Raw genomic sequence first — 27,549 nt, 5'->3', positions numbered from 1 at the left:
AAATATCGGATTGCCAGGAGAGTTGAATCTGGTCAATCTGGTATCAACCTGAAACTTAATAAATTAGAAACAGAAGCTAGGAGCTATTTTACTCTTTCAGTTAATCTTCTCTCAAAGGATCTGGGGGATTATGTTTTGTTTATTTATTTATTGCAGCCACTTGGATTTTTTTTTTATGTTTATTGGTTGCAAGGCCACCAAAGCAAATAAATCCAAAACACAGTGGAGGGGAAGTAAGTTATCTCAAAAGCTGAAGTGATGTTTGTTAAAGATTGAGTTCACTAAAGTCGGGAATTAAGTTAGGACAAGTTTCTTTCACACTGCCTTTTATCCAGAGTGTTCTTACTGGCAATATGTTTTGCATCCTTTTTATTTTCTTCATAGAATGCAAGAATAGTAGCTCCTTGCCCAGTTTACCAGTCATTTGTGAAAAGCCAGGGGGGCTCAGCTCTCACTCTGCTGAAAAGAGGCTTCAGTAGGCTGCGTCTTGCCACGTGGGCAACTTCATCCCAGGCATTGCAGGTGTCACATACGTTGATGGTAGGATTTACAGGGTCTAAAATGAACGGCCTAAAATAAAACAAAACAAACCTAAAATTGTGCATCTCTAAACCTAGTTTCAACTTCAATAGGTAGAAGAGGGGAATGTCTGAGTTAAAGAAGGAATTCTGTTAAGAAAAGGACTCTCTGGGAACCCTGGGAGTGAGTCCACGGAGGACTAACCACACTTGTAAACACACCTGTTAGCAGTCACTTGCTTTTGCCACAGCAACTCTGACTTTCTCCCATTTTCCCTTTTCACCTGAGGAGGCATGTCCTTCCTGGATTCAGCCTCCAGTGTCTTCCTCTTTTGTTGTCTATATCCACATTCGATTCATTTCACTCAAATTACTCTTAATTCACACTTTAGAATTCAAGTTCTGTGAGAAGTAATGGAAGGGAATTGACTTTGGAGTAATTAAGTCCTTCCCATTTGCACTGAATCCCCATAAAGCTACTCTTTGCTTCAGACTTTTTTCCTTGATGGCAGACCTGCTTCTTGTATCCTAAGGGTGTAGAAAAGATAGTTACCTTGTGTGTTTCTGGTAAACCTTTACAAAAATGGGGAACTTGCGATGATAGTGTCTGTGCCAAACCACATCGATTTCTGCATACCGAACCAGAAGTTTGAGGACTGCCCTCATTCCCTGCACCAGGCTGAAGAACAGGGGCTTTTCCGCCCGTTCCCAGATGTAAATGGTGAGGAGCTCCACTGTGTAAGAGGAGGGAAGTCTCCGGAATCTAAAAACACAGAATGAAGGGTTGTGCCTACTTTCACTGACCCAGAAAATGAAGACAGGTTTATTTAGTTACAAGAAAAATCCAAGCTCAAAAGGCTACTTATAGTAGAAGTTCTATTTTCAATTTCACAGCTTACCAAGCAATAATAATATTTCCGCCAATCAGACTGGCAAAAAACAGAATTATAATATTCACCATTAGTGAGTTTGTGAGGAAATGCACTCTCCACTCTATTGATGAGATGCTAAATTAATAGTCTATTTTGGAGGCACCTCTATTAAAATTTGGCATGTTTCATCTCTTTGATCCAGCGTTTTTCCCTCCTGTGAATTCATTCTGTAGAAACATCTACAAGAACTTAAAGATATACACAAAAAGATATTTTTTATCTTATTGCTTGAAATAGCAAATACTAGAATGTTCATCAACAGAGGATTAGTTAGATAGTTTCATGGCACATCTCTAACTTTGCTGTTCAGTTTGGCAGCCACTAGGCACGTGTGGCTATTGCTCACTTGATACATGGCTAGTCTTACTTGAGTATATACTGAATTTTGAAGAGTCATATATAAAAAGTAAAATATCTCATTAATAATTTTATATTGGTTATATGTTGAAATAACATTTTGGATATACTGGGTAAATAAATTATTAAAATTAATCTCACCTATTACTTTTTACCTTTTTAATGTGACTACTAAAATATATAATATTGCATATGTGGCTTGTATTTGAACATCACACTCTTTTTTTTCTACAGCATTGACCTATACTGTTCAGTCATTCCAAGAAGCAAGATCACAATGTACAGATATAAAGATACGATATAGATTAATTGAAAAACAAATTAAAGCAATAAACTGAAAATATATTTTTTAATTAAGTATACATAAAAAAACAAATTTAGAAAATGTGCTCTAAAGATATTGTGGGGAGTTGGGGATAGCGGGTTAAGAAGGAAATTTTTTTTTACCATTAAGTCTGTTAAATTGCTATTTATATACGCCAGGGGAAAAACTAAAGCTGAGGATTAAAAAGAAACTCCAAAGAAAACAGCCAACATGACATTTTCAGGATTACATGGTGGTTGACATCCAAATATGTGTTTGTGCTGCCTTGGCATTCATTAGCCATAAAAATATCTTTTCATGATACATTGCAAAATCATGCAATTTTCCCCCTAATAAAATGGTAACATTTTCTTAGTATGATATTAATCATTTGTTTTTACCTCAACAAGAGAAATAGAAAAAACTGAAAGTGGACAAAACCTCTTGTCCTAGTATTGAACAGCTAACTAGAGTTCAGCTGATCAGTAACTCAGTTCTTGCAATTTTCCCTCAGGGGTTGACAACAATTGACAGAAGACTTAAACCCCATCTCTGCTTTAATTATCTGATGCTCCCAATTGCACAAAGTAAACCATGGTTGAACATTGCTCAAGCAGGAGATACTCTTCAAATTTTATGAAGCAAAATTTAGAGGGGGTAAAAGACTTAATAAGCATTGAACCATTTTACTTAACATTTTTATAGCATGTTTACGTATGTGTTTATTTAGCACTGATATGTGTTCATACTATTTTGTGTCCTATTTTAGTCATTTAAAGTTGTTTCATGTAAATCTATCTATGTATTACTATATTTCCCAAACTTGTCTCAAATAGTATTTCATCATACTTCTATAACAAGTTTATTTGCTTTTCAGGGGAATTTTCATTCCCACTTTTCATTATATTTAGTAGCACTATTCCTAATTTACTTATTCAAATTATTTTTATAAAGGTAGTTCATTGAAGTATTTCTGAGCTCTCTTTTAAAATATTTATTTTGAGTATTCTTTTTTTATGACATATTTTAATATAAATAATGGCCTCACCTGTTTTTTTAAAAATATAATAAATATTTTTTTACTTTTTAATTTTACCTTTTTTTTAAAGAGGGGAATTAACTTGATAAATGGTGTGAATATTTTAAAATCCTTAACACATAATAAATACTTAATACACATTACTAGATTACTTTCCCAAAATAGAAAACCAATTATCAAATTTTGAACATATGTGGTCCAATTTCCCCACAATACCACCTCTTTTAAGCCTTAGAATTATGATTCTGCTACATTAATAGATAAATTTCTTCTTTCAGACTTACAAATGCTCTCCACTACCAAAAAAAGTGTTAGATGCCAAAACCAGGCCAATCATCTGACCAAGGATCTACTCAAGGCAAGAAGCTTTATTTCTTTGTTTTCCTTTTTTCCTATTTTCACTAATAAAATTTTCCTCAACCAAATGAGAAAAAAAACAGAATGGCTAGAGATGCTTAGAGGTAAGGGAAATTATACAGAAGTAATACATGTTTTTACAAAGTGACTAATGCTTTTGTCAATGTTAAAGACAAAAGTACACAAAGAAGTAAACAGAGTGTGTGATTCAGATGAATAAATCAAGAGTACTGCAGCTTCATACAAAGATGAAAACATATTCCTTGTAGAAAGTGACCATATATAAATATGTTTTAATAAATCCTCCATCTCTTCTATTTCTGCCAAATGGAGAATTCATACAAATATATCTTAGTTCCCTGTTTTTCAAAAGTTTATTTTAAAATACTCAAACCGGTATCTGAATCTCCCTCACATCACTTCACCATACACTTGAGCCTGTTGCTACCATAGGAAAGATACGGAAACATGCTCATATCAACTTTTAGGGATCACCTCCTCTGGAGGACAGCTCTGTTCTGTTAGAACAGCAGAAGCTTGAACATTAAACATCTCATTCAAATCATGCTGGTTGTTTCCCTTTTCCATTTCTGTGCCTTCCTTCCTTGTACCAATCCATTTGGTTATGCCACTGAATATTTTGGTTTCTGTTCTTTGGTTCCTACCAAACTCTTCCATTGGAAATAATGTAACACAGATATTCTATACTCTTTAAAAGCCGTCATTCAGTCTCTCTCTCTCTCTCTTTCTCTCTCTCAAGCCCCTCTCTCTCTTTCCATCTCTCTATATATTCCCTCTGCCTACCAAGGAAAGAGGTAGGGTCTGAAAGAATAAAGAAAGGACATGAAAAGAGAAAGGCTCACATGGTGCCCATGTGCTGGTTACATACTTATTTTCCTCGGTGGTGCTGGCAAATGATGTCTTAAACCAATGCATCATTAAACGAATGAGCTCCTTCACCCTCGAGACAGACGCCTTGACAAAATCCACTTGGTATGGCAAGAGGGCCAAGGCACACAGCTGGGCCTCGTCACTGTCGTTACAGAGGTGCAGTTTGCGGTAAAGGTGAAGTTTTAAATCTGTTAACACCAAGGAACAAAGACAACTGTGAGAATTTCCTCCCCCTTCTCCTCTCTGGGTTTCTTGTGGTACAAACAAGCTGTGTTACTCTGATTAATTATAGACCCTGAGCATTTAAAAAACAAAGCAGTTTCTGTATTTAGGAGAGTTATTCCAGTTTACCCAAGTGATTAAAAGAGAAACCTTCAACATTATGATACCAGAGAAGTTCAAATTGAGCAAACCCTGGTACCAGAAAATCTCTCTCATCAGATGAGCGATTTTCTCTCTATTGGCAGAGGAAATTTATTTCTTAGAAGCAAATTTCATTACTTTAAGCAAATACCATCTAGCAATAGAAACCAAATGTCTCTATGCTTTGTGCACAATAACCTATATAATTCCCTCTGTTTATTATCTAAATTGTTGTCATCTGTATATATATTTGCAGAAGAGATTCCACCACCTGGACACTTGAAGGGATTGATTATATTTATAAAGATGGAGATGACTTTGAAAGATGTATTTAGGTCAAATTGAAAACAATCTATGCAGCTAGTGATACATTAATGAGGGAAGAAAACTAGATTTATAGCAAATAAGCAAATAAACATCTATAGCTTAATACTATAGTCTCATAAAACATCATTAACTCAGATTGTGCTCATTCTAGTTGTATGACATATAAGTGTTCAGTATCTTTTATCATAATCTACTTAAAGTTTCCCAATTCAACACAATTAGGAGTTCTAATATGAATCTATTTTGTACACCCCTTATATGTACCTGTCCTTCTGCCCAATTAAATTGTCACACAAAAGCACACTCATTACTTATGGCAAATTTAGCTTCTGCAATACACATTTTAAAGTTAATTTAAAGTTAACAAGCAAGTAACTTTGTAGTAAACTACAAGTTTACTCGTAAATACATTTTACAAAAGACCAAAGACAAAAAAAAAAGCTTTATGCCTTTCTCTTGATACCTAATTTTAAGAGTATCCTTTTATACTGGTCCAGTTGTTGAGAGCCAAGTCAGACTTATAATAGTAGGTTGATTATCAACAGGTTAGAGAATAAAATCAAATCCCTATGATAAATAAAGGTGAACAAATAGAGTTGTCTATGGCAAATATTTTCATAAATGCGGTTACAACAAACATTCTAGTCCTAAATCTACAAGGCAACAGTCATTATAACTATTAAAATACACTTTCAATTTTACTGACAGGCTGTCTACCTTTCTTAGCAAACAAACTTAGTCAAAAACTAAGGTTTATGATGAGGAAAGATGGACAGAACAATAACTTAAATTTTGGTACGCAGTAGGTACGTCAGGTATTTGATGACCTGTTCCTATCATCTGATGAGATGCCATGGCCGACTTAGAGACTATCTACTCAAAGCCGCCTCTGTATCAACATTTCCCCCCTTCAAGGTGCTTTGCCGACAGGGAACCAAGTTGATGGTCTCTAATTTAAATTATTTTTGAGGATTATAATTGTCTGTTTCTACTCTGTGTGACTCAGCTGAGCTTGTTAAGCTTTATTTTCTCATCATCATCGTTTGTAAAACAAGAATTCTTAGCTGTCTTGCTGTGAGTCACCTACTATTCTAAGTGCTTTATATTTATTTAACACATTTACTCTTCAACAACACTTGACATGGAAACTATTATTATCCTCAGTTTACAAATGAGGAAATAGAGTAAGAGAAGTTAAGTAGGTTGCCCAAAGTCACACAGCTAGGACATTCAGCTGCCATCTATTGCCAGTCTACTGAGCCCAAATGCTTCCTAATCAGTGGCTAATTCCATACTTGTCAGACTTTAATGAGCACAAGAGTCACCTGGGGATCTTTTAAAATGCAGTTTCTCACTTAGTAGGTCTGGAGTGAAGCCCAAGAGTCTGTATCTCTAACAAGTTCCTAAGTGATGTTGATACTGCTGATCTGAGAATCATATTTGGATCAGGAATATCGTCAACCATGTCCTCTCAAATCTCATGGCTCTGGGCTGCATTATGACATGTGGGCCAAGCTGTTAGTGGTATAGCACATATGTAAGATGTGCAGGGAATATTACATTAAAATGCCTGTGAAGATTTGATGTGATCATCTGAGTCTTGCTCTGACAATTATTAGCAACATTCAGCTGCCCATTAAAATCCCTTGAAATCCTAGGACTTGTCTGAATTGCTGGTCTCTTTACAAACCCATTCTCCCTCATCAGTGGAGAGAAGTGGGGTTACATAATAATTTCCGTCCCTTTAGAATTCATTTCACACAGCTGTGCTTTGAGAACTTAGGGGACTTAGAAGCAAGAGTAAAAATACACTTTTGCTCCTCTGGGAGACATTTTAGCTTGAAAGCTACTGATAGAACCTCAAATCCTCAAGACAATTACCCGAGGGTTGGCTAACAACTGTGCTTTTGAAGTTTGCACACAAGAGAAAGAAATCATTTTGCACAAATACAAGAGTCTCATGGACCTATGGTGAGACCTAGGGAGATGGAAGTTCTTTCCTTAATAAATATTCATTTCGCTAAGCACATGCTACATAATTTCAAATCAAACTTCATATTTTAATTATTACAACTGCCCTATGAGATAATTTCTCATCTCAGTTTTATAGATGAAAAAAAAAATGAGGCTCCAGTATTTTATATGATTTACCCAAAGTCACATAGATAATATGAAATAGATCTGGGATTTGATTTTAAGCCCAGTGTATCCTCTCCATTATACAACTTTGATGTCAGTCTACATAGGACCTACCCGGTGAGACAGGCCTAGATTTGCATCCTAGCTTTTACACCTACTACCTACATAACCATGGGCAAGTTGCTTAAATTTTCTAAGGCTCAGTTTTTAAATATTCAAATTGGTGTAATATCTTTTTTCAGGTTTGTTGTACAAATCGAAAGGGATTCATTTAATCAGATTAATTTTAGGACAAGAATTATGTATGGCACATAATAGGTGCTGGATAAATCACAGCATTTAAAAATCTCATACTAGGCCCAGCAAGATTATCAGATAAGAAGACTTCCTAAAATCTCAGGTTGGGCTAAGAGTTCATGCTCTCCTTCCCAGTATCCTGTCTTATCTCAGAGCTCCCCATACCTCTGTCCCCATACCATACAATGACCTGTTTGTGTGTCTGTTTTCCCCTCCAGACTATAAACCCCACCATATCTTATTCATATTTGTACTCCTAGTCCTAACACAGTTCCTAGACCATGGTAGGCATGCAGTACATGTATATTGACAAAGTACAGCGCAGCAGAAGAGAACTTTATTTTATACAATATGAGCAGCACTTTGTCCAACAGTGCTGATAAATAAAAAAACCAGTTCAGGGAAGTCTACATGTTCCTCTGGAGTCTCGCTGAGAGAGGGGAGGACCAACATCATGTTCAGTTCATTCCCTTTGTTCAGTACATGTTTATTGAATAATACAGTTCTAGGTTCCAAGATAAACCTTATCCTCAAGGAGCTCCAGATGCAATGGGAAGCCAAAGCTGTGCATGATGACAAGAGGATCATGATCCAACAGTAAACCAGGGAGGGATCTATGGGAAAGTGGGGGAGGCAGGACTAGGAAGGACTGACTAGGGAAGGAAGTTCACTGGAGTTGTGCTGAGTCTTGAAGTGTAAGCAGGAACTTACAAGGCAGAGTGTAGGATGGGCTAGGTTAAGATCAGCATATCAGTGGAAGCACTGTGCAAAGACATAGAGATAGAAGAGAAATATTTTAGGGTTACTGGCTCACGAATCTCTTCTCTACCAAATGTGAGCCCCCAAACAGCAAAAATCTTGAGCTCCTACCGAATTCTTTGGAAGTATTTAATGGTACATGGTCGGTATTCCAGAAATGATGATTGAATGGAATATATAAATGAATAATAGATCAATGAAAATATTTGATACCTGCTGCTAAGCCAGAGCAGGGTCACTGGTCATGTATTGGTTCACAAGTTGCTATGGCATTTTCAGTTCTGTCATTTTGCCACACAGAGAATATATAAATGTTTTAAGTCAAGCAGCAGCTTAGATTCAACCTCCAAGTTCTCTGGAGAATACATTACATCTATATAAGTCACTTAGTCATCTGGGCCTCTGCTTGGGCTATTAAAACAAAATACAATAGACTGGGTGGCATACACAACAGAACTTTATTTTCTCACAGTTCTGGAGTCTGGAAAGCCCATGATCAAGGTGCTGGTAGATTTGGTTCCTGGTAAGAGCCCTCCTCCTGGCTTACGGATGGCCACCTTTTCACGGTACGCTCACTTGGCTGAGAGAGGACATTCTGGTGTCTCTTTTTCTTCTTACAAGGGCATTAATCCTATCACTGGGGCCTTACCTCCATGATGTCATCTAAACCTAATTTCCTCTCAAAGACCTCACCTTCTAATACCATTACATTCGTGGGTAGAGAGCTTCAAAATAGGAATTTTGAGGGGACAAAAATATCCAGTCTATAAGAGGGACTTTATATTTTTGCCTAAAATGGAGATACTCTGTCCCCCCTTTTATGAGTATGATTAGATTTTCTATTTCATAACTCAGTCTAGATACCACAACATCTTAGGAATAAAAATAACATCATAATGGCCACAACAACGTCATTCTATCACTCTGTCTTTATTACTTCCCTCTTCTTTTAGTAGTTCCAACTCTCTCAAATTCCCTCACCTACTCAAGTCCCGAGGGACTATCTCACATGTGCTTGCAGGCTCTTCAGTACCACATGGTCTCTGCTTTATCCTCCTCTGCTCTTTAGTGGCCTTCTGTGGCTGCAGCTATCAAAAGCACTGATCCAGCCAAAGCAGCAATGCCACCAATGCAGCCTGGTTCTGTATGCCTAGCTCGATACTGTGTCTAGATGTGGTCAATCCTCTATAAATACACGTTGAATGAACAGCCATTTTAAAGGCTTCCTGTGAAACAAAACAAATAAATCTTACCTGTGGAGGGTGTAGGTCCCAGGACATCATAGTAGGCCATGATCTCAAAAGAGTGACTGTGAAGACTTTCAGTACACAAAAAATTGAATCTTAAAGACAATGGTGTTCTTTTCCCCATTAGGATCCTTAGAAAAGGAACATGATGTGATATGAGAGGTAATAGAAAGAGAAAAAAGAAAACACTGGATGATTTTCCACCATCCTTCCGCTTACTCCAGTCCTGCTTCTCTCTTGGCTATTTCTCAAACATTCCAGGGATGTTCCCTTCTCAGGACTTTTCAGTTGCTAAGGTTTTTTATTCTTAGCCTATACTTAGATAGTTCACATGGCTGGACTCTGGCTTCATTCAGCTCTCTACTGCACCATTTGGCCTTTCCTGGACACCCTTTAAAACAAGAGCTCCTTCCACATTCCCTGCCCCCTTACCCTGCTTTGTGCTTCTTCGTAGCATTTAATTACTACTTAGAACTATATTATTTATTTCTCTCACGTGTTAGGAGCACAAAAGCAGGAACTGTGTTCGTTTTGTTCACTGTTCTGTCCCTAGTATCTGATATATAATAAATAGATGATTAACAATTTTTAATGACTTATTTTCTGAATATGGATTGGAGCATAAGATACCGTGAATCATGAATATGATTAAGAAAATATTAAGTAAAAAGAACTCAGACATCTATTTCTGGGTATGATGAAGTAGCTAACAACCAATCAGTACTCACTGAGAACTAGAAAATTTGATTAAAAACTACATGTGTAATTTAGAGGCACTGGAGAGTTGCTGTAGCTAGAAAGGTCAAGATATAGTTTTACACTCCCCCCTCCAAAAAAAAAAAAGACATAGTGAGGAGTGGGGCAGCAGATTACGGACAGATGGACTGATACTCTGCTGCCTTTTTTCCCTGAGGACATATGTCAACTTGAGAAATAGACAAGAGGCTGAAAATATGGACTTTTCTTTGGGCAAAGGGAATCTTCTGGGGTTAAAAAAACCCAGCAGAACTTTGTCAAGCATATGGGGCTGAAGCAATGCTAGAGACTTGGAGGCCACAATCCTGATGAAAAAGAGAAAGTGGAGAATTGAGCACAAGATATGCCCTGCTTTTCCCTCCAAACGTTTGCTGAATTCTGAAGATGCCTGAGACAGGTTTGGTTATGAAATGAAGCAGAATGTCTTGGAAAGCTAAGTGGAAGTGTTGGCAATCTCCCCAGGCTGAAGTAACATGGATTAGGTTCAGTTTCAGGAACTGAGGATACAAGGATCAGGGGAAAGTCCTTGGTGAAACTACTGGGCTATGACAATTGTTCCTTAACTTTGCTGCATATTGGAAATCACCTGGGGATCCTTAAAATGTACTGATGCTCTCACCTCCAGGCGTTTTTATTTAATGGGTACAGGGATATGACCTAGGTGATCATTTCTTATCCATTTGGTGAGGAAACCGTACATCCTCTCTGGAAAAGGATAACATCGGATTTTTAATGCACAGTGTCCTGGTTTTAATCTTTAAAAATCACTAGGAATTTCAAGAGATAGGGCTATAAGATTTAAAACTAACAGACAAAAACCAACAGTAGCAACAGACCTCATAGGTGATCCAAATATTGCCATAAGTAGATGAGGATTTTAACTGATTGATATGTTCAAAGAATAGAGAAATCAACAGTAAAAGTAGACATAAAGATGAAAAGTTTAATCAGAGTTGGATTTTATATATATTAAAAAAAGAAATTAAACATCTAGAACTAAAAAATAACAATTAAACTTAAGAGCTTTATTGATTTAACAAAAATTAGATATAGGAGAAGAGAGAATCAGTGAACTGTAAGGTCAATAGGCATCATCCAAAATATATATACAGTCATATATATACACGTATTTATATATAGCCATATATATGCATATATATTCAATCTTTCATTTAAATTGAACAGAGGTTTCTGAAATTTTATGACTCCTCAATACTTCTTTTTTAATGTCAAGGCTGTGAAGTTCTAATTGACTCCATTTACCACGAAAGGAATACATTAAAATCATTATTAAATGTCCTCACCTTTTCTCATGAGTATATCCTTCTCTCTCAGTCAGGGAGAGAGTGAGAAGGAATTAAATAAATCAGTAGCCTAACACTCTGTCACAATTTAGAGGCAGATCTTGCTGTGCTCAATGTGGTAACTATGTTTAGGAGACACAGCCCTAGGTGGGTGAAGTTTACACTTGTGGATACCAGAGGGTTTAGGTGAGGTACTGAATCAATTGGGGAGTTCAGGTCGCTTCTAGAATGGGTCATGAGAATGTCAGCACTATCCTAAAGTAACTTAAATGAACCTTACTGTCCAATGAGTATCCCGAAAGATTTTTGCTATTATTATAAGTGGAAATGGGGCATGGGTCCTAGTAGTGCTTGGTCATGAGTCCTCAGGTGATTCATTTCAGTCCACGGACATGTCCTGTCTTGGCCATGTCTTACCAGAACAACTCCATGTCCTGCAATGAGACTTTAAAAGGGCTATTTATCAGAGAAGAGCCTTAAGACTATCTGACCTCATAGTATAAAGAAAAAGATTCTTGTTTTTAATACCTCTAAATTAAAGTAATTAGAAACAAGAGCTAATGGGAAGAAATCCCAATTATGACTGTCAGAGGCATGACACATATTTTACAGCACTGTCTCCTTAAAAGCTCAGCATATGCTTCCCCAGTGTGGTTTTCAATGATAAACACACTGGTATGTGCAGAGGGGAGCACGGTGCCCCTGGAGTGTAAATGATTTCTAGTACTTGGGTTTTTGGCCAAGTCTCCTGAGGTTTCATTCATAAGCAGGGCTCGGAAAATGACTGACATAGAACAGTTGCTGTTACTGGTAGGTTAAGACATGGACTAGTTCCAGGGGACAAGAAAGGCTTTTCTCACACCCATCTTTCAAAATAAAGTAACTGAATAGCTTTAAAAATAACAGCAACAAACAATATATCACCAAAAACCAGGTATCAACTGGAACAATAAACTTCTTTACTCTCTCAGTGGGTGGGAGTCAAAACCAACTGTCAGACTCGCATATCTGCTTCTTTTCCATTTTTAATTCAATTCTCCCTTCAAATGAATCATGGTATGGTCTTGGTTGCTCTGAGAAGCAGAGAATAAAGCCAGAAAAATACTGCTGCATAAAGACATGAGTACAAAGGAAACCTCGTGGACAATCTGTCTCCTTTTCTGACTTCACAATCCTTCTCCCTCAGTCTGTCTTGAAGTCTCATTCTTCTGCAAATATGCTTCCTTTTTGCCACAGGACTTGTTCAGCAAAATAAAATATGGGATAAAATACCTTCTGGGCTGAATTAAAACCATTACAGTCCCTTGAAAAATCACTCCAAGGAAGGGAAAAGAAACAGGCATTTAAAGGATAGTGGTTATCTGGGAATTCAGGTCAACTTTAAACGTTTTTCAATTAAATTATTTAATGAGTTGAAAGAATAGAAGGAACAGAGCTTAGAAAATGAGTTTGTTTGTTTTCTAGAACAATTAGCGCAAGCAAACAAAGGTTTTCAGAGCTGTTATTTTTCATTGGCTCTACTTTAAAATCTGTTCTGGAACTCTAACAAAATAAAAACTTCAAGCACTGTTTTGTCCAGGAGCAGGGTGCCTGCCTGAGATACAGAGGAGAGGTAAAGGAGCTAGGGAGAGTTCATCTATAAGGGTCTTTGTCATTGGGTGGGCAGGGAGGATAGAAATGGGACATAACAATGAAGGACAAAGATTTTGATCCCAAATAAGGCACCATGGAAAGGGTATACCCTAACTCTTATTTTTAATGTGCCTTTAGAGTACATTAACTGTCCTGTTTTGATAAATAATAATAACAATGATATAATGTACAATATAGTTTACAAATTTAATGGGGAACACTTGGAAGAAGCAATGGGTAAAAATGAAAAACACATTCTCCCATTTCTTCTTTTTTTTTCTTTTTCTTAAAGGTGGTCTTTCCCTGTACAAAGTGTAATCATATGTGAAACTCCATCATTTCCCTTTTTGCCTTTCCAACCCCGACATGCTTCATTATAGTCACCATCATGCCATTCATCTGACGTCTTTTGCTAACTACCACAATTTAGTAGGTGTTTGGTATTCCTGAAGGTAGTGTTTTTCATTAAAAGACACATTCAAGCTAGTTCTCTATGCTCATTTGAAGCAAGGGCTTGGTAATGACTCTATTATTTAAATTAATAAACAGTTCTGGGACATTCTTTTTAAAACATTGATCTTATTTTAGAATTGAAGTGGCACACAGCCTAGTCTGTTTTTCTCAAGAAAAATGTTTTATTCACTTTACAATATAGTTATTTGCATTTTTCTTCATCCACAATTCATTAGACTGCAAAAAAATAGCAGATGTAAAAATAAAATAGAAAAATAAAAAACAATACATCAAGGCTTTTTTCTTTCTTTTTTGCTTTTTGAAACTCACCAAAAAAAAAAAAAAAAAAAAAAAAAAAAGAGTCCTGACTAGTTCAACATTGGAGGCAAAAAGACATTATGTATAATGTCAGTAGAACCACTTCAGCAAAAGACCCCAGGACATCGCTGAAGGGAATGTTTATCAGACAAGTGTGTCTCAAAAGATTCTTCGTTCTTGGAGGCACCATTCTCAGCCCTTCCTGTTTGCATTCCAGAGTCAGGTTTCAGCTAAGGGATGGAAATTAAATAAAGGTGCTTTGGAGAAGACATAATTAGTCCTTAAATCATAGGATCTTAAATTCATGAAATTTCATTGAAAGTTTAGCTAGAAGTCTTTAAAAAAAAAAAAAAAAGCCTCTGGGGCAATCTTTCCAAGTTTTCTTCCAAGAATTTAATGTTAGCATGCACAAGTAATTGTTACTCAATAATGGTCTTCTGTGCCAAGCTAAGTTTCCTTTAGCAGTCTTCTCCACCTTTGTAATAAAAGAATTTGCAGAAACACATTCAGACCTGTTCCCATGTGAAGTTCGCTTTAAGTTTTCTCTCAGAGCCTCCAACCCTTCTCTCAGTTGTTTCTTGCAAGGGTTCACATTGGCAAACAAATCACTGAGCAACACAATGTCAATCTCAGAGCGTCCTTGGGTGTCAGTCCCCTTTACATAGGAGCCACCCTGTGAAGACAACAGATGTGGGGGAAACCTCAACTAACCACAAGGGAAGTGCAGATTTCTAGTCTTAGCATTTTTAGGGTCAATTAACACTGTGAATAGCTTAAATATGTGCCAGTTTATCCCCCCGACCTCACCTGACTCCAAAAAAAAAAAAAAAAAAAAAAAAAAAAAAGACAGGAGTAGAAGGAGAAAGTAATCTATCATAGTCTACTGAGAATTTAGGTTCAGTTATGGAAAGGAAAGCACAATTTGCAGAAAAAGCCTGAAAATCCTCATGAAGAGTTAGTGCTAGAAGTTCTCAGATTTTCCGCTTGAAAGCCACTTGATTGTGATGAATCCATGAAGGCAGGAATTAAATTCACCACTGTACACCCAGAACCCAGCCCAAGACACACATGGCAGCCTTCAGTGAACACCTGGATGGACAACCTGGGACACAGGTGCTCTGAAACAAACCGTACCTGTGAGAGTTAGAACATTAAGTGACTGGTGTTTCTGGAGGGTGTTAGCGTACTATGTTTCTAGATAGATCATAAATGATTTTAATAAATATTCTGTAATTATAATTAATGTCAATTTATTTCAAATCTCCTGCTAAACATAATTCTATAAAAGTCTTTAAGTAGTTAACAGTACATCTTTGCCTTCTTTAGCACTCAAGGAAAACTTTAGGTTGCAAGTTCCCAAAGGAGGCTCTTTAGCAGTAAAAAAAAAACAAAAAAAAAACCTGTTACCTATGATTTGGGAAGCATCATGTCCACAAGGCAAAAGCAATCTTTCAAAAGTAGACTGTGACACATAAAGTGACAACATGATTTCACGTGAAGTTAGAAAACATTCCAAGGCTCTGAACCCTCTGCCATTTATTGTATGTTAATCTCTTACGGATTTCCAACAGCCCATTCAGTCACTGCGTGGCTCGCTGAAGTAAGCAATAATGTGTCATTTTTATTCTTCGCATTGACCTAGCTGCCCTGGAAGGAGACTGAGCTCTTCACAGAGACACAGCAGCTTGTCTAGAGGGGAGAATTAATGGATTACGGAAAGTATTTACTACTAAAGAAAATAGAGGAAAAAATACTGCCTACCAACAAGAGCAGGGTAGATGAAGTGCAAAGCGCTTGTATGTATCTCCCACTTCATGGCTTCACACTTCAGAACAACATTGCCAAAAGAGAGAATCACAGTGTATCAAAAGGGTTCAGATGCAGGCAAGAAAAACCATTCTAGAAAGGTATTTAATTCAGGGAATCATTGGAATAGCTAGAAGAACAGGCTCTAGACTGAACTTTTAGGAGCGACTTTCAGAATAACACAGCAGAGCTCACCTGCTAAGAGACATGTTGACCCAGCTACCATCAGAGAACTGCGAATCTGAGAGCTGTTATGGCAACTGCTGGCTCCAGGACCACACTGCCTTAGTTGACATCGAGGAATCAAGAAGCTGCCTCTGCAATTGTGCACCCCTGGAACCCCCATCCTACTGTAAATCCAGGGACTGAAAGTCATTGCCAGAACTCAGCTTTAAAGCCATCCTGTACCTGTTACAACTGGACTAGCTAAAATGGGTGCCTCATGCCCTTTTGCCTCTCCTGGGACTTAACTCAGTTCTGGACTCAGTCTTGCAGTATCGCAGCCAAATGAAAGCTATTTTGTCATAGTGGCAACAGTGTATGGGAAATGGAGTTTTTCATGCTTGCTTAACCTGAGAGTTCTTAATATGCTAACGTGTACTGTCAGTCTCCAAGAATGGGATATAGGGCATGGAGATTCTGCACCTTAATTGATCATTGATCCTTGTTTTCAGCCAGCACCTGGTGGTACTGAAATAAAACTCTGACTCTCAATTTCAATCTCTGTGATTATGCTTTATGTCTGTAGAAGAAAATATGTTGTTTCATATTCAGGCTTTCCCACAGCTGTATTAACGAGAATGTAATCATACTCATAAATCATATTGGCTATTGTTGCATTAAAAGTTAATTTTTAAATTAACAGGGCTTAAAATACTTTTATAATAATTATGTGTGAATTTTTCAATGAAGGAATGGAAAAATTGTCAGAAAAAATGTCTCCAGAACTATGTCCTGTACTTTTCTTTCCTAAACACTCATTAGATAGTATGTAGTGAAGGTATTAGCATTAAAAATAACAATAATAGAAGGGAAACCACACCATCATTGTTTGGATCCTTTCCCTGTGTTCAGGCCATTTTCCTTCAAGGAAATTTTCACAGAATGACACTGTGCTGTGGACAACCATTTCCTGGACACAGTGAATTGTCTTTAAGTTGACCGTGAGCCCATCAGCACAGCACCTAATTACTTCCACAGGCATGTTGCCCAAGCATGAAACAGCACCCCAGGGGGTAGGCTCACCTCCTATGCCTGAAATTCCCTTAAGCATTTACAAATATTGGTTAAGTGTGAGCCAAGTCCTTGGCCCTGCCAATGTAAAGGCACTTTCACCCCCTGGGCAAAAACTGCCAACCTTAATGGGTTCCAGCTGTCGCATGGTTGAGAGGCTGCGCCGCCAGCCTGCAGCCTGCCCTGGCATTTCAAAGGGCAAGAACATCACCTCATGCAGAAGGTGAAGCTGGCCTCTAAACATGTGGCCCATCCCAGGTTGATGTGCATCACCTCCAAGAGAAAGGAATGGCTTCTTAGGGCTACGTGGCCCAGCCAGAGGACAGGGGGCTCAGATTACCTGGATGACTCGGGAGGCCGGCACCGGAAAGCAACCCTGGATCAGCTGGAGCAGGGCGCCGACTTCAGCCACACAAGCAGCATGCTGGGAGCCCGAGGCAGGGTGGATTTTTTTGTCTGCAAATCTCTGTAGCTCTTGGGGACCTTTACACTCCAACATATTATGAGGTGAAAATCCTGTGGACATTTGGGCTGCATAGAAGAATGATCAACATTGGATAGTCACTGCACAGAAATAGATGTGTGTGTGTGTGTCTAAGGCAAGAATCTAGTTTTGTATGCAAGTTATGTCTAGTTAATTGTCAGGACTGCCTTGTGATAACAGGGAGACTTACTCTCTCTGCTGATAGAGCTTCAGGCGAACCAGCAGACTTTACTCCCTCCAGACTTAGCTGGCATGTTAACCCTATGTCTCAATAAAGAAGTGGCTCAATTTCTCTGAGATAAACTGAGATATTCATTCTTACGTCAGAAAAGTCTTTGCCCCAGTTTATGAATCATTCTAAGTTTCTAGGTGAAAAACATGTATGTTAACAAGTTTCAATAAAATGATCCCAAGGTAAAGAACTCCAAGTTAAGCCATCTATTCTAAATGTCTTACTGTCAGCCCATAAGCCATACTCTACGTGTAGGTTGTTTGGTTTACTCCTGTGCACTGTTTTTAAAAAGACAAAATTGAGCCAACATCTAGAAATCAGGAGATAGTACATTTTTTTAAATGAGGACATTAAAGGGTTGTGTGTATGTGTGTGTGTGTATGTGTATTTTAAGCCAGAAGAGCTGAGAAGACTGATCACACCCTACAGAGAAAGGAACTGAATAACTGAACTTAGGTTCAATGAATGGGGCATGTAAACTAAACTGAAAATAGACATGTTAACAGGAGAAAAGGCATACAAATTTTACTGATGTTATTTTTTTTATGTGCACAGAGTCCTTTACAGAAAAGAAATGTAAGCTTCAAAGAAACAGATGCAAGTACTTATATACCATTGCAACAAAGGACTAGAAATTGTGAAGAAGTGACTAGACAAAGGAAAGGAGATCTGGGACTTCTAAGGCCAGTAAATGGTGGGTAAGTGACTAGGAAATATATACGGGGGAATAATAGAAGATAAAAGATATTTTATTAAGGTTTGTCTATACAGACTCACATGCTGGCTGGAAGTTCCCAGTGAAAAGGGCCACCATCCTCTTCCTGGTACAGGAAGTAGCGGTTGGATAGAATTTACGCTCTACTTTTAGGTAGAAAGGGAGAGATCAAAGAGCTATTCTTGCGTCTACTGTTTCTCAGTTGCCTCTGGATCAAAATAATCAATATGCCAAATTGGCACATTTTTGGGTGGCATATCCTGATCCACTTCAACAGCACAGAAACTTCCATAACTTTTGCACTAGATAGATCACCAAAAAAAAAAAAAAAAAAAAAAAAAAAATCCCAGGAATCTGCAATAATAAAGTGGCCCTCACTTGGGTTTACACAACAAATTTGTATTATCACTGAGAATTAATTTTAGAGTGGCCTCTGACCCAAGTGCCAAGAGGGCCCAAGTGCCTTGAATTCTTCAAGGAATCCTTTCTGGGAATGAATTTGCAACTGGACCTTCCTTTTCAAGCACATATGGAGCATTCAGAGAAACTGAATATATACTCAGTTACAGATAAAATTCAGCACATCAGAGAACTGATATCATATAGATGACATTCTCTGAATACATGTAATTAAATGAGAAGTCAGTAAGAAAATAACTAAAAATATCCCATACATAGAGAAATTTAAAGAAAACTATACTTCAAATAAATCATGGATCACAGAAGAAACCATAATGTAAATCAGAACACAGTACTAAACAGTAACAACAAATTTTATACCAACACTCAGGATATACAGTCTCTTGTTTAAATTTCATCAGTTATGCCAAATTAACAGTTTAGGGTTTTTTTTGTTTTTTTGTTTTTTTGTTTTACACTGATTCTTTTGCTTGAAACAGTAGCCAATTTATATACCACTCTTTTTAGGGACATTTCATCAAAAATTGATCACTTTTCAGTGACTACTTTGCATTCAGAGTCAATTATTGTTTCCTGGGAAAAATTTAAATTTATTAGAAGACTTTCATAGAGTAGCAACCACCAGTCTGTTTAGAGGACAGACCCATAAATTTGAGAGCAAAAGGTATATAGTATATTAGTTTTGTGGTTATTTTTGACAGACCACAATCTGACTCCCACCTGGATCCTGACACTCTGTCCCATTTCTGACTGGAAGCCCCTAGAAAGGTGCGTCTGAGTTGCCTCTTTGCACAATGCCTCAGTTTCCCAGCTTCCTTCTCAAATGTGGCTCTGCAGAGGGGTTGGGAGTATAGCTCAGTGGTAGAGCCTATGAATAGCATGCATGAGATCCTGGATTCAATTCCCAAAGCCTCCACTGAAAAAATAAAATGTGGCTCTGCAGAATTATCCTCTGCCCCTGCCACCCCAAGTATATGTAGTCTCAAGCCACATCCTAGTTCCATCCTCTTTCTTCTCTATCTGCTACTCTTGGAAACCACCTGTAACACCTCAGTGAGGGAGACCACAGTATGGTTTCTATGTTTTGTGAGCATCCACAGAAAGGAAGCACCAGACACCTCGTTTACCTCTTTTACTGGCTGTGAAGTGATGCTCTTGTATTTCGTGGTTCTCCCGGCTAAGGATTGTTCCAAAGTGCCTAGAACACATCCTACAGGTTTGTGATATTTTTGTAGCCATGTTCTTTATATTCCTTTCTTCAAGATTTTCCCAGTTTAGCTTGTGTGTCTCCATGGTTGACCTGTCATGTATGGACTGAAAAAAGTAAATACTTAACACAGGAATTATAAGAGCTATTTGAGGGATCTTCTGGTTTTCATTTGGCTTCTCACTAAATGCTCCCATTCATGGGCACAGCGAATTCTCATTCTGTGTTCTCAAAACATAGCAAAGTCCATTAACTTTTTTTGACACAGATGGAAAACTGCTGCAGATTAATAAAGCAATGAACCATGAGAACCACAGCACTGAAAAAAAGATACATTTTTTAATGCACTATGTTTTGTTTTTATAAAATCAGAAGAATGAGATCCTAGTTCTTTTTCTGACATCCACTTTTGCAGGCCTTGGGCAACTCATTCAACCTAACTGGGTCTTTGATCCCTCATTTGTAAAATGGGAAGGAGGAAGGAGGGAAATACATTAATGTACCTCTAAGGTCACATTGAAAGTAAAAAATTCTAGGGCTGCAAGAATCCTATCCCCACGTAGGCACTTTGGCATAATAATTACAATAATAGCAGCTCCCTGGCTGTAGTTTGTGTCCAGGGAATTCTGCAGGGTGTCCTTCGCAGCAGCCCTGAGAGATGGGCCCCTTATAGCTGAGAAGACTGAGACACACAGCTTTAACCACAGCATCCCATCTGTGGCCTATGGCCAGGAATTCTGTGTAACTTCTAGTTTTCTGTTCATGATTCTCCACAAGATAATTAAAAAACAAAACCAACAAAAGGTATGAGTATTTTAGAAAAAGTGGAGGGTTTCCCCACTTTCTCCCACTATACCTTACTGTGATCTTGGAGCTTCTCCCTCAGGACTTCTTGGCCACATTTTTCACAGTGAACTTTTCCAAGATGCTTCTGCTGAAAGTGATGCTTCAGAGCCGTGCAGCTGACAAAATCACTCCCGCAGCGCTCACAGTTGTAGGGCTTACGGGCCCACATCCTTTCCCAATGCAGAACTGGATTTAGATCCTGTGGATGACAAAAACAAAAAGATAAGCCCTTGGAAGAAAATCTAGTTCCTCACAGCTAACTCGAATAAAGATAATATTATTTCTAGTGTGCTAATTTGTGCTCTGTTACATGAATGTTTGCCAAGAAATTTATTCCTCACTGAAATCAAATATGTCGTGAAAATAGCCATTTAAATCAGCTGCTTGAACTTGAGTTTATAATCATGACGAAGGCTGTAAAACCAATAAAAACAAATGCAAAATTTTGTGTGTAGGTATATATGTATATTTTTCTAAAATGAGTTTCAAATGGATCTGTGGCCCAAGAGACGTTAACTGCTGATTTAGATATTATCTTTACCCAGGGACTCTGAGAGGCATTGTTTCTACCATTTTTACCAGCCAATAAATTCCCATATTTAAGAAGATTATCATGAATGATGATTTATACATATCTTTTGAATTAACTCTCTGGATTTTTTTTTAAGTAGTTAAAAAAAAGTTTGTACCAAGAGACGCAGTCTGGAAGAAGATGTTGGTGAGTCTAATCTTCAGCTGGCTGCTTCTGAAACTGTTTATTTTCTGGTTGCTAAGTAACTCTACTTGCATTTGTAATACCTTGTCTGCAGCTTTGAGCTCCTTCCTCAGAGGTAAGGATTATGGGAACTGTAGTTACCAGTTTCTTGGCAAATTGTTAGATTAAAATTTTCTAAATGTATTCACAGATTATTTTGCATCTGCTGTTGTAACAAACTTTAGTGGCTTAAACATACACAGTTATTATCTTATAGTTTTGTAGGTCAGAAGTCTGACGTGGGTCACACTGGGCTAAAATCGAAGCGTTAGCCAGGCTTGATTCCTTGCTGGAGGCTCTGGGTAAGATCCACTTCCTGTTTTTTCCAGCTTCTAGAGTTGCCCCACATTCATTGGCTGGTGGCCCCCTTCCTGTATCTCCATAGCTAGCAAAAGCCAGTGGAGTCTCGTTCACATCGTATTGTTCTGACCTCCTCTTCTGTCTACCTCTTCCACTCTTAAGGATGTTTGTCACCCTATGGGGCTCAACTAGAGAGTCCAGGATAATGTCCCCATTTTAAGGGCAGCTATTAACAACTTTAATGCTGTCTGCAATCTTAATTCTCCTTTGCCACTGTAAAGTAACAAATTCAAAGTCTCCGGAGATTGGAATGTGGACATCTTTTGGAGGACCATTTTTACCTACCACACTGTAGTTCTGAACTTCAATCAGAAACAGAAATGAATCCAAAAAGTGTCTGTATAAAATTGAAGAAAAGCAAACTGTTTCCACTCCTGACAAAAACTTTGGTGCTTTAATTGGTTTTGGAGTCTTTGTTAAACAAATTTAGAGCTGCTGGCTGATCTGCTACTGAGCACGTGCACTTTTGAGTGAGGAGTGGTACAGTTCTCCAACTGTAGGTCCTGTCACATTAGGAAGATGAGAAAGCAATTTAGTAGGTTGTGACCAGGACTTAAAAATATCAAATAGCACAGAAACTAGAGAATATGGAACACAGTGAAGGAAAATAATGATTTGTGAAACATTTTTACAGCTGAACATATACACATTTATACTGGGTTGCAAGGTAATAAGCATTTTTAAATTTTCTGTTGAAGTGTTGTTAGTTTACAATATGTTAATTTCTGGTGTACACCATAGTGATTCAGTTATACATATATATATTCCTTTTCATATTCTTTTTTCATTATACGTTACTACAACATATTGTATATAGTTCCCTGTGCTATATGGTAGAAACTTGCTTATCTATTTTATATATAGTAGTTAGTATCTGCAATCTCAAACTCCCAATTTATCCCTTCCCACCCCCTTCCCCATGGTAACCATAAGTTTGTTTTCTATGTCTGTGAGTCTTTATCTGTTTTGTAAATAAGTTCATTTGTGTCATTTTAAGATTCCACATATAAGTGATACCATATGGTATTTTTCTTTCTCTCTGGCTTACTTCACTTAGTATGATGATCTCTAGGTCTGTCTATGTTGCTGCAAATGGCATTATTTTATTCTTTTTTATGATTGAGTAGTATTCCATTGAGTGTGTGTGTGAGTGTGTGAGCGCATGCATGCTTGTGTGTGTATATAGCACAACTTTGATATCCAGTCATCTGTCAGTGGACATTTAGGTTGCTTCCATGCCTTGGCTATTGTATACAGTGCTGCTATGGACATTGGGGTACATGTATCTTTTTGAATTAGAGTTCCCTCTGGATATATGCCCAGGAGTGGGATTGCTGGATCATATAGCAAGTTTATTTTTAGTTTTTTCAAGGAGTCTCCATACTGTTTTCCATAATGCCTGCACCAAACTACATTCCCACCAGCATTGTAGGAGGGTTCCCTTTTCTCCACACCCTCTCCAGTATTTATCGTTTGTGGACTTTTGAATGATGGCCATTCTGACTGGTGTGAGGTGATACCTCATTGTAGTTTTGATTTGCATTTCTCTGATAATTAGCAATATTGAGCGTTTTTTCATGTGTCTGTTGGCCATTTGTATGTCTTCATTGGAGAATTGCTTGTTTAGGTCTTCTGCCCATTTTTGGATTGGGTTGTTTGGTTTTTGTTGTTGAGTTGTATGATCTGTTTGTGTATTCTGGAAATTAAGCCCTTGTCAGTCACATTGTTTGCAAATACTTTCTCACATTTAGTAGATTGTCTTTTCTTTTTGTTTATAGTTTTCTTTGCTGTGCAAAAGCATATAAGTTTAATAAGGTCCCATTTGTTTATTTTTGCTTTTATTTTTATTGCCTGGGTAGACTGCCCTAGAAGATCATAGATTTATCTCAGAAAATGTTTTGCCTATATGTTCTTCTAGGAGGTTTATGGTGTCATGTCTTATGTTTAAGTCTTAAGCCATTTTGAGTTTATTTTTGTGTATAGTGTGAAGGAGTCTTCTAATTTCATTGATTTACATGTGGCTGTCCCAACACTACTTGCTAAAGAAGCTGTCTTTTCACCACTGTATGTAATATGCATTTTTAAAAAACCTCAATTACACTAAATAGTTTAATCCATATCTTCTCATTGGTCAACATAAGTCCTTTCTTTTGTTTTATTTCCCTTTTTCCCCCATCCTCCATTTCCATTCACCTCTCCTTATCCCCCACAGGCAATCATTATAATGTGTTTAATGTATTATCTTTTTTGTTATATGTATATTTTTGCAAAATGTACCTTACTTTGGGTGCATTTTTTTATAATTTATATAAAATTATACAAATTAAAAAGATACTATCTATACTCTCTTCCATTCCTTTTAATTGCTAAAGAGTCGTCTGTGGTGGTATCTACTACAGTTACTGTATGTCTTTCTCTGGGTGGAAGTAAAAAATGTTTGAAAGCCGTTGTTCTAAATATATATCCAGGGTTCACCGGAGAACTCTTAAAACAACACTGGACATTTTCTTCATCCAAAATACATGTCTAAATTGTCTGCTTGAAATTCCTGTTCCTAGCCATTAAGATCATGGATATCACTGTTCCCAACCTTGGCCTCACAGGAAGACACAGGTTGACATATACCATAAACAGGAGAGTCCCTTATGCACTGAATCAAAGAGTTGTGGAATTTTTAAGCTGAAACACCCTCTTCTCTGTCTCCCCACCTCCACCCCATCATTTTAACAGATGAGTATTTCAAGGATGGTTTGTTTGCAAGGAATAGAGGAGCCCCAGTAAACATAAAATGGGATTTATTGGAAAGGTTTCAGGCATCTTAGAAAATCCAAGAGTGGGAAGTATACCCAGACCCCAGGGTTTTCTCTGTCCCTACCAAGCTGTCTGAAACAAAATGAATGCTCAGCAAGCTTTGGTCCAATAAACAGATGAATAGGTGGGTAGACAGAGAAACAGGAAAATCATCAGGAATCAAGGTAGCGCTCTCACTGACTCTAGGTTTGGCCCCATAATCTTGCATCTCCACTTACGTGTCTGCTTCCCTTGTCTATTTCTGCACAAATATGCACACCTGCTCTGCAATGGTGCCTTTTTTGGGTGACCAACCACCATGTTTGCTGGGAGTAAGGGGGTTCCTGTGATGCAGGATTTTCAGTGCTAAAATCAGAAAAGTTTCAGGAAAATCACAATGAGTTGGTCACCCTATCATTACCTCAGAGACCCTCTCATTACCTTAAAAATCAGCTTTATATCCAGCCCTAAAGGCCCTCTGAATGAATGGATTGAGTCCTTCCAAGACTCAGTATTGTTAAGTGGAGAACTTGATTGGATCTGCCCAAATTGTGGGTTCCCCTGCACCAGGGGTTTGGTTTTTATTCCCAGTCCAATCAACCCGGACTGAGATATCGTGGAGGAGGTAGGCAGGCACATCACTCATCTACAACCCTGTGTACTAAGTTCTCTGAGAAAGGGGCACTGAGACAATGTTGGGCATTTATATTTCACGGAAATGACTTAGCACATCATTCAGAGGTTCCCAGCCTGACTTTCTGCCTAAGATCAGAAGGGTGAAGGAATGAGGAAAACAGCAGAATTATTTGGTTTTCTCAATGAGATCTCTCTCCTCTCTTCTTTCACTTAACATAATGTTTTCAGGGTTCATCCATATTGTAGCATGTATCAGTGCTTCATTCCTTTTCACAGCCAGATGCTACTCCATTGTATGGGTATACCATTTTTTTTTTCTTTTAAAATCCATGCATTAGTTAATGGAAATTTGGGTTGTTTCTAGTTTTTAGCTATCATGAATAATGCTGCTATGAACATTCATGCATTTATCTACAAGTTTTTGTGTGAACATACGTTTTGAATTCTGAGAGTGAAATTGCTGGGCCCTATGCTGACTCTATGTTTAACTGTTTGAGGCACAGCCAAACTGTTCTCCATATTTTATATCCCACCAGCCACTGTATGAGAGTTCCAATTTCTCCATTTTTTCCATTATTATTTCACCATTATTTTCCATTTTTTAAATTACAACTATCCTAATGAGTGTGGAGTGGCATTTCATTGAGTTTGATTTGCATTTCCTAATGATAATGATGAGTATCCTTTCATGTACTTATTGACTGTGTATTTTCTTTGGAGAAATGTCTTCAGATCCTTTGCCCATTTTTAAATTGGGTTATTTGTCTTTTTATTGTTGAATTGTATGCATTCTTTATATTTTCTTGATACCACACTCTTATCAGATATATGGTTTGAAAATATTTTGTGCCATTCTGTGGTGTGTCTATTTTCTTGATAGTGTCCTTTGATGCACAAACGTTTTTAATTCTGATGAACTGAAATTTATCTGTTTCCTTTTTGTTGCTTGTGCTTTTGGTTTCTTATCTAAAGAAACAAACCATTGCCTAGTCCAAGTGAAACCATGGGTAATCAGTCAAATCCATTTCACCTGCCTTCACTAATCAAGGTCATCCATGAAAGATATGCATGTGCTTCAAGCAGCACGTAGCCTAAATGATGTTTGCCTGAGTTGTTTCCCAGGAACTTGGAGTCAGCTGTATCTAGTTCAAGCCCCAGCCACTTACTACTGGATAGGACCACCCACCCTGCAACTGCGCATGTGCGAGCGCCTGCGCTCAGCCACTTTTTGATGAGCGTTAGATGGTGCTAAGCACCTCTGGGTTTGAACGTTTGAATGTACAGAAGCCTGCAGCCTAGTTACACCTCCCCAGAATGGTGATGACTGCACCTTTTTCCTATCAACTTTCCCCACATTCCCCTCGCCTCATACTGCCCTGCTGCTTTATTCTTTATCCCGTAAGTGCCCCAGCCCTGTGCCTTTGGGGAGGCAGAGTTGAGATTTGTTCTCCAGGGTCCTTGCTTCACTGTCTTGCGAATAACCCATCTTTTTGCTGCGAATGGCGTCTCAGTGTTTTGGCTTGCTGGTCGTCGGGCAAAACAAACCCAGTTCGGTGACAATCTGATGTGCTAGCCAAGAGGTAAGTCCCAATGGGTCTTTTACCAGTGGTGCGAGTCTGTGGGCGAGTCCAAGCAGCTGCCTGGTCCATTTTTTCCCCAAGGACTGTCCCCAGATTTCTCCAGTGAGGTGCTGCCAGCTTTTGGCACTTAATGTTTTGCAGTGAAGAAACAGTTTTGGGGTTTCAGGTTTGGAAGACGCCTTTTGGGTGAGTAATCTCATTAAAGAAACACACCTGTGCCCATATTGTTTGGCAAGCCTGTCCAGAGCGGGGGTTGGAGGCCCACATGGCGGGACATGTACTTTTTGACTATTTTTGTATCTTCTTTGGAGAAATGTCTCTTAAGATCCTTTGCCCATTTTTTTTTAAATTGGGTTATTTGTCTTTTTATTGTTGAGTTCTATGCATTCTTTATATATTCTGGATATCACACTCATCAGATATATGGTCTGAAAATATTTTGTGCCATTCTATGATGTGTCTCTTTATTTTCTTGATAATGTTCTTTGATGCA

At 38.0% G+C, this 27,549-nt stretch overlaps 1 protein-coding gene across 1 annotated transcript; it reads right to left on the bottom strand.

Moving 5' to 3' along the window:
* Nucleotides 1–193: 193 nt before the first annotated feature.
* On the bottom strand, nt 194–27,125 carry LOC116660005 (2'-5'-oligoadenylate synthase 1A-like). The gene is made up of 9 exons (XM_032468486.1): nt 26,952–27,125; nt 20,947–21,135; nt 20,011–20,197; nt 17,373–17,563; nt 14,506–14,666; nt 9,537–9,661; nt 4,397–4,586; nt 1,072–1,281; nt 194–570 (listed from the first exon to the last, which is right to left on the bottom strand). Exons 1-9 carry the CDS (start codon nt 27,123–27,125, stop codon nt 414–416), a joined length of 1,584 nt encoding a protein of 527 aa, XP_032324377.1. The 3' UTR covers nt 194–413.
* Between the last annotated feature and the right edge of the window lie 424 nt (nt 27,126–27,549).

The sequence above is a fragment of the Camelus ferus genome, chromosome 3, assembly GCF_009834535.1.
Source record: "Camelus ferus isolate YT-003-E chromosome 3, BCGSAC_Cfer_1.0, whole genome shotgun sequence".
In the NCBI taxonomy this organism is placed as follows: domain Eukaryota; kingdom Metazoa; phylum Chordata; class Mammalia; order Artiodactyla; family Camelidae; genus Camelus; species Camelus ferus.
Note: the sequence above shows the minus strand (reverse complement) of the source record. Positions and strands in the feature narration are given on the sequence as shown.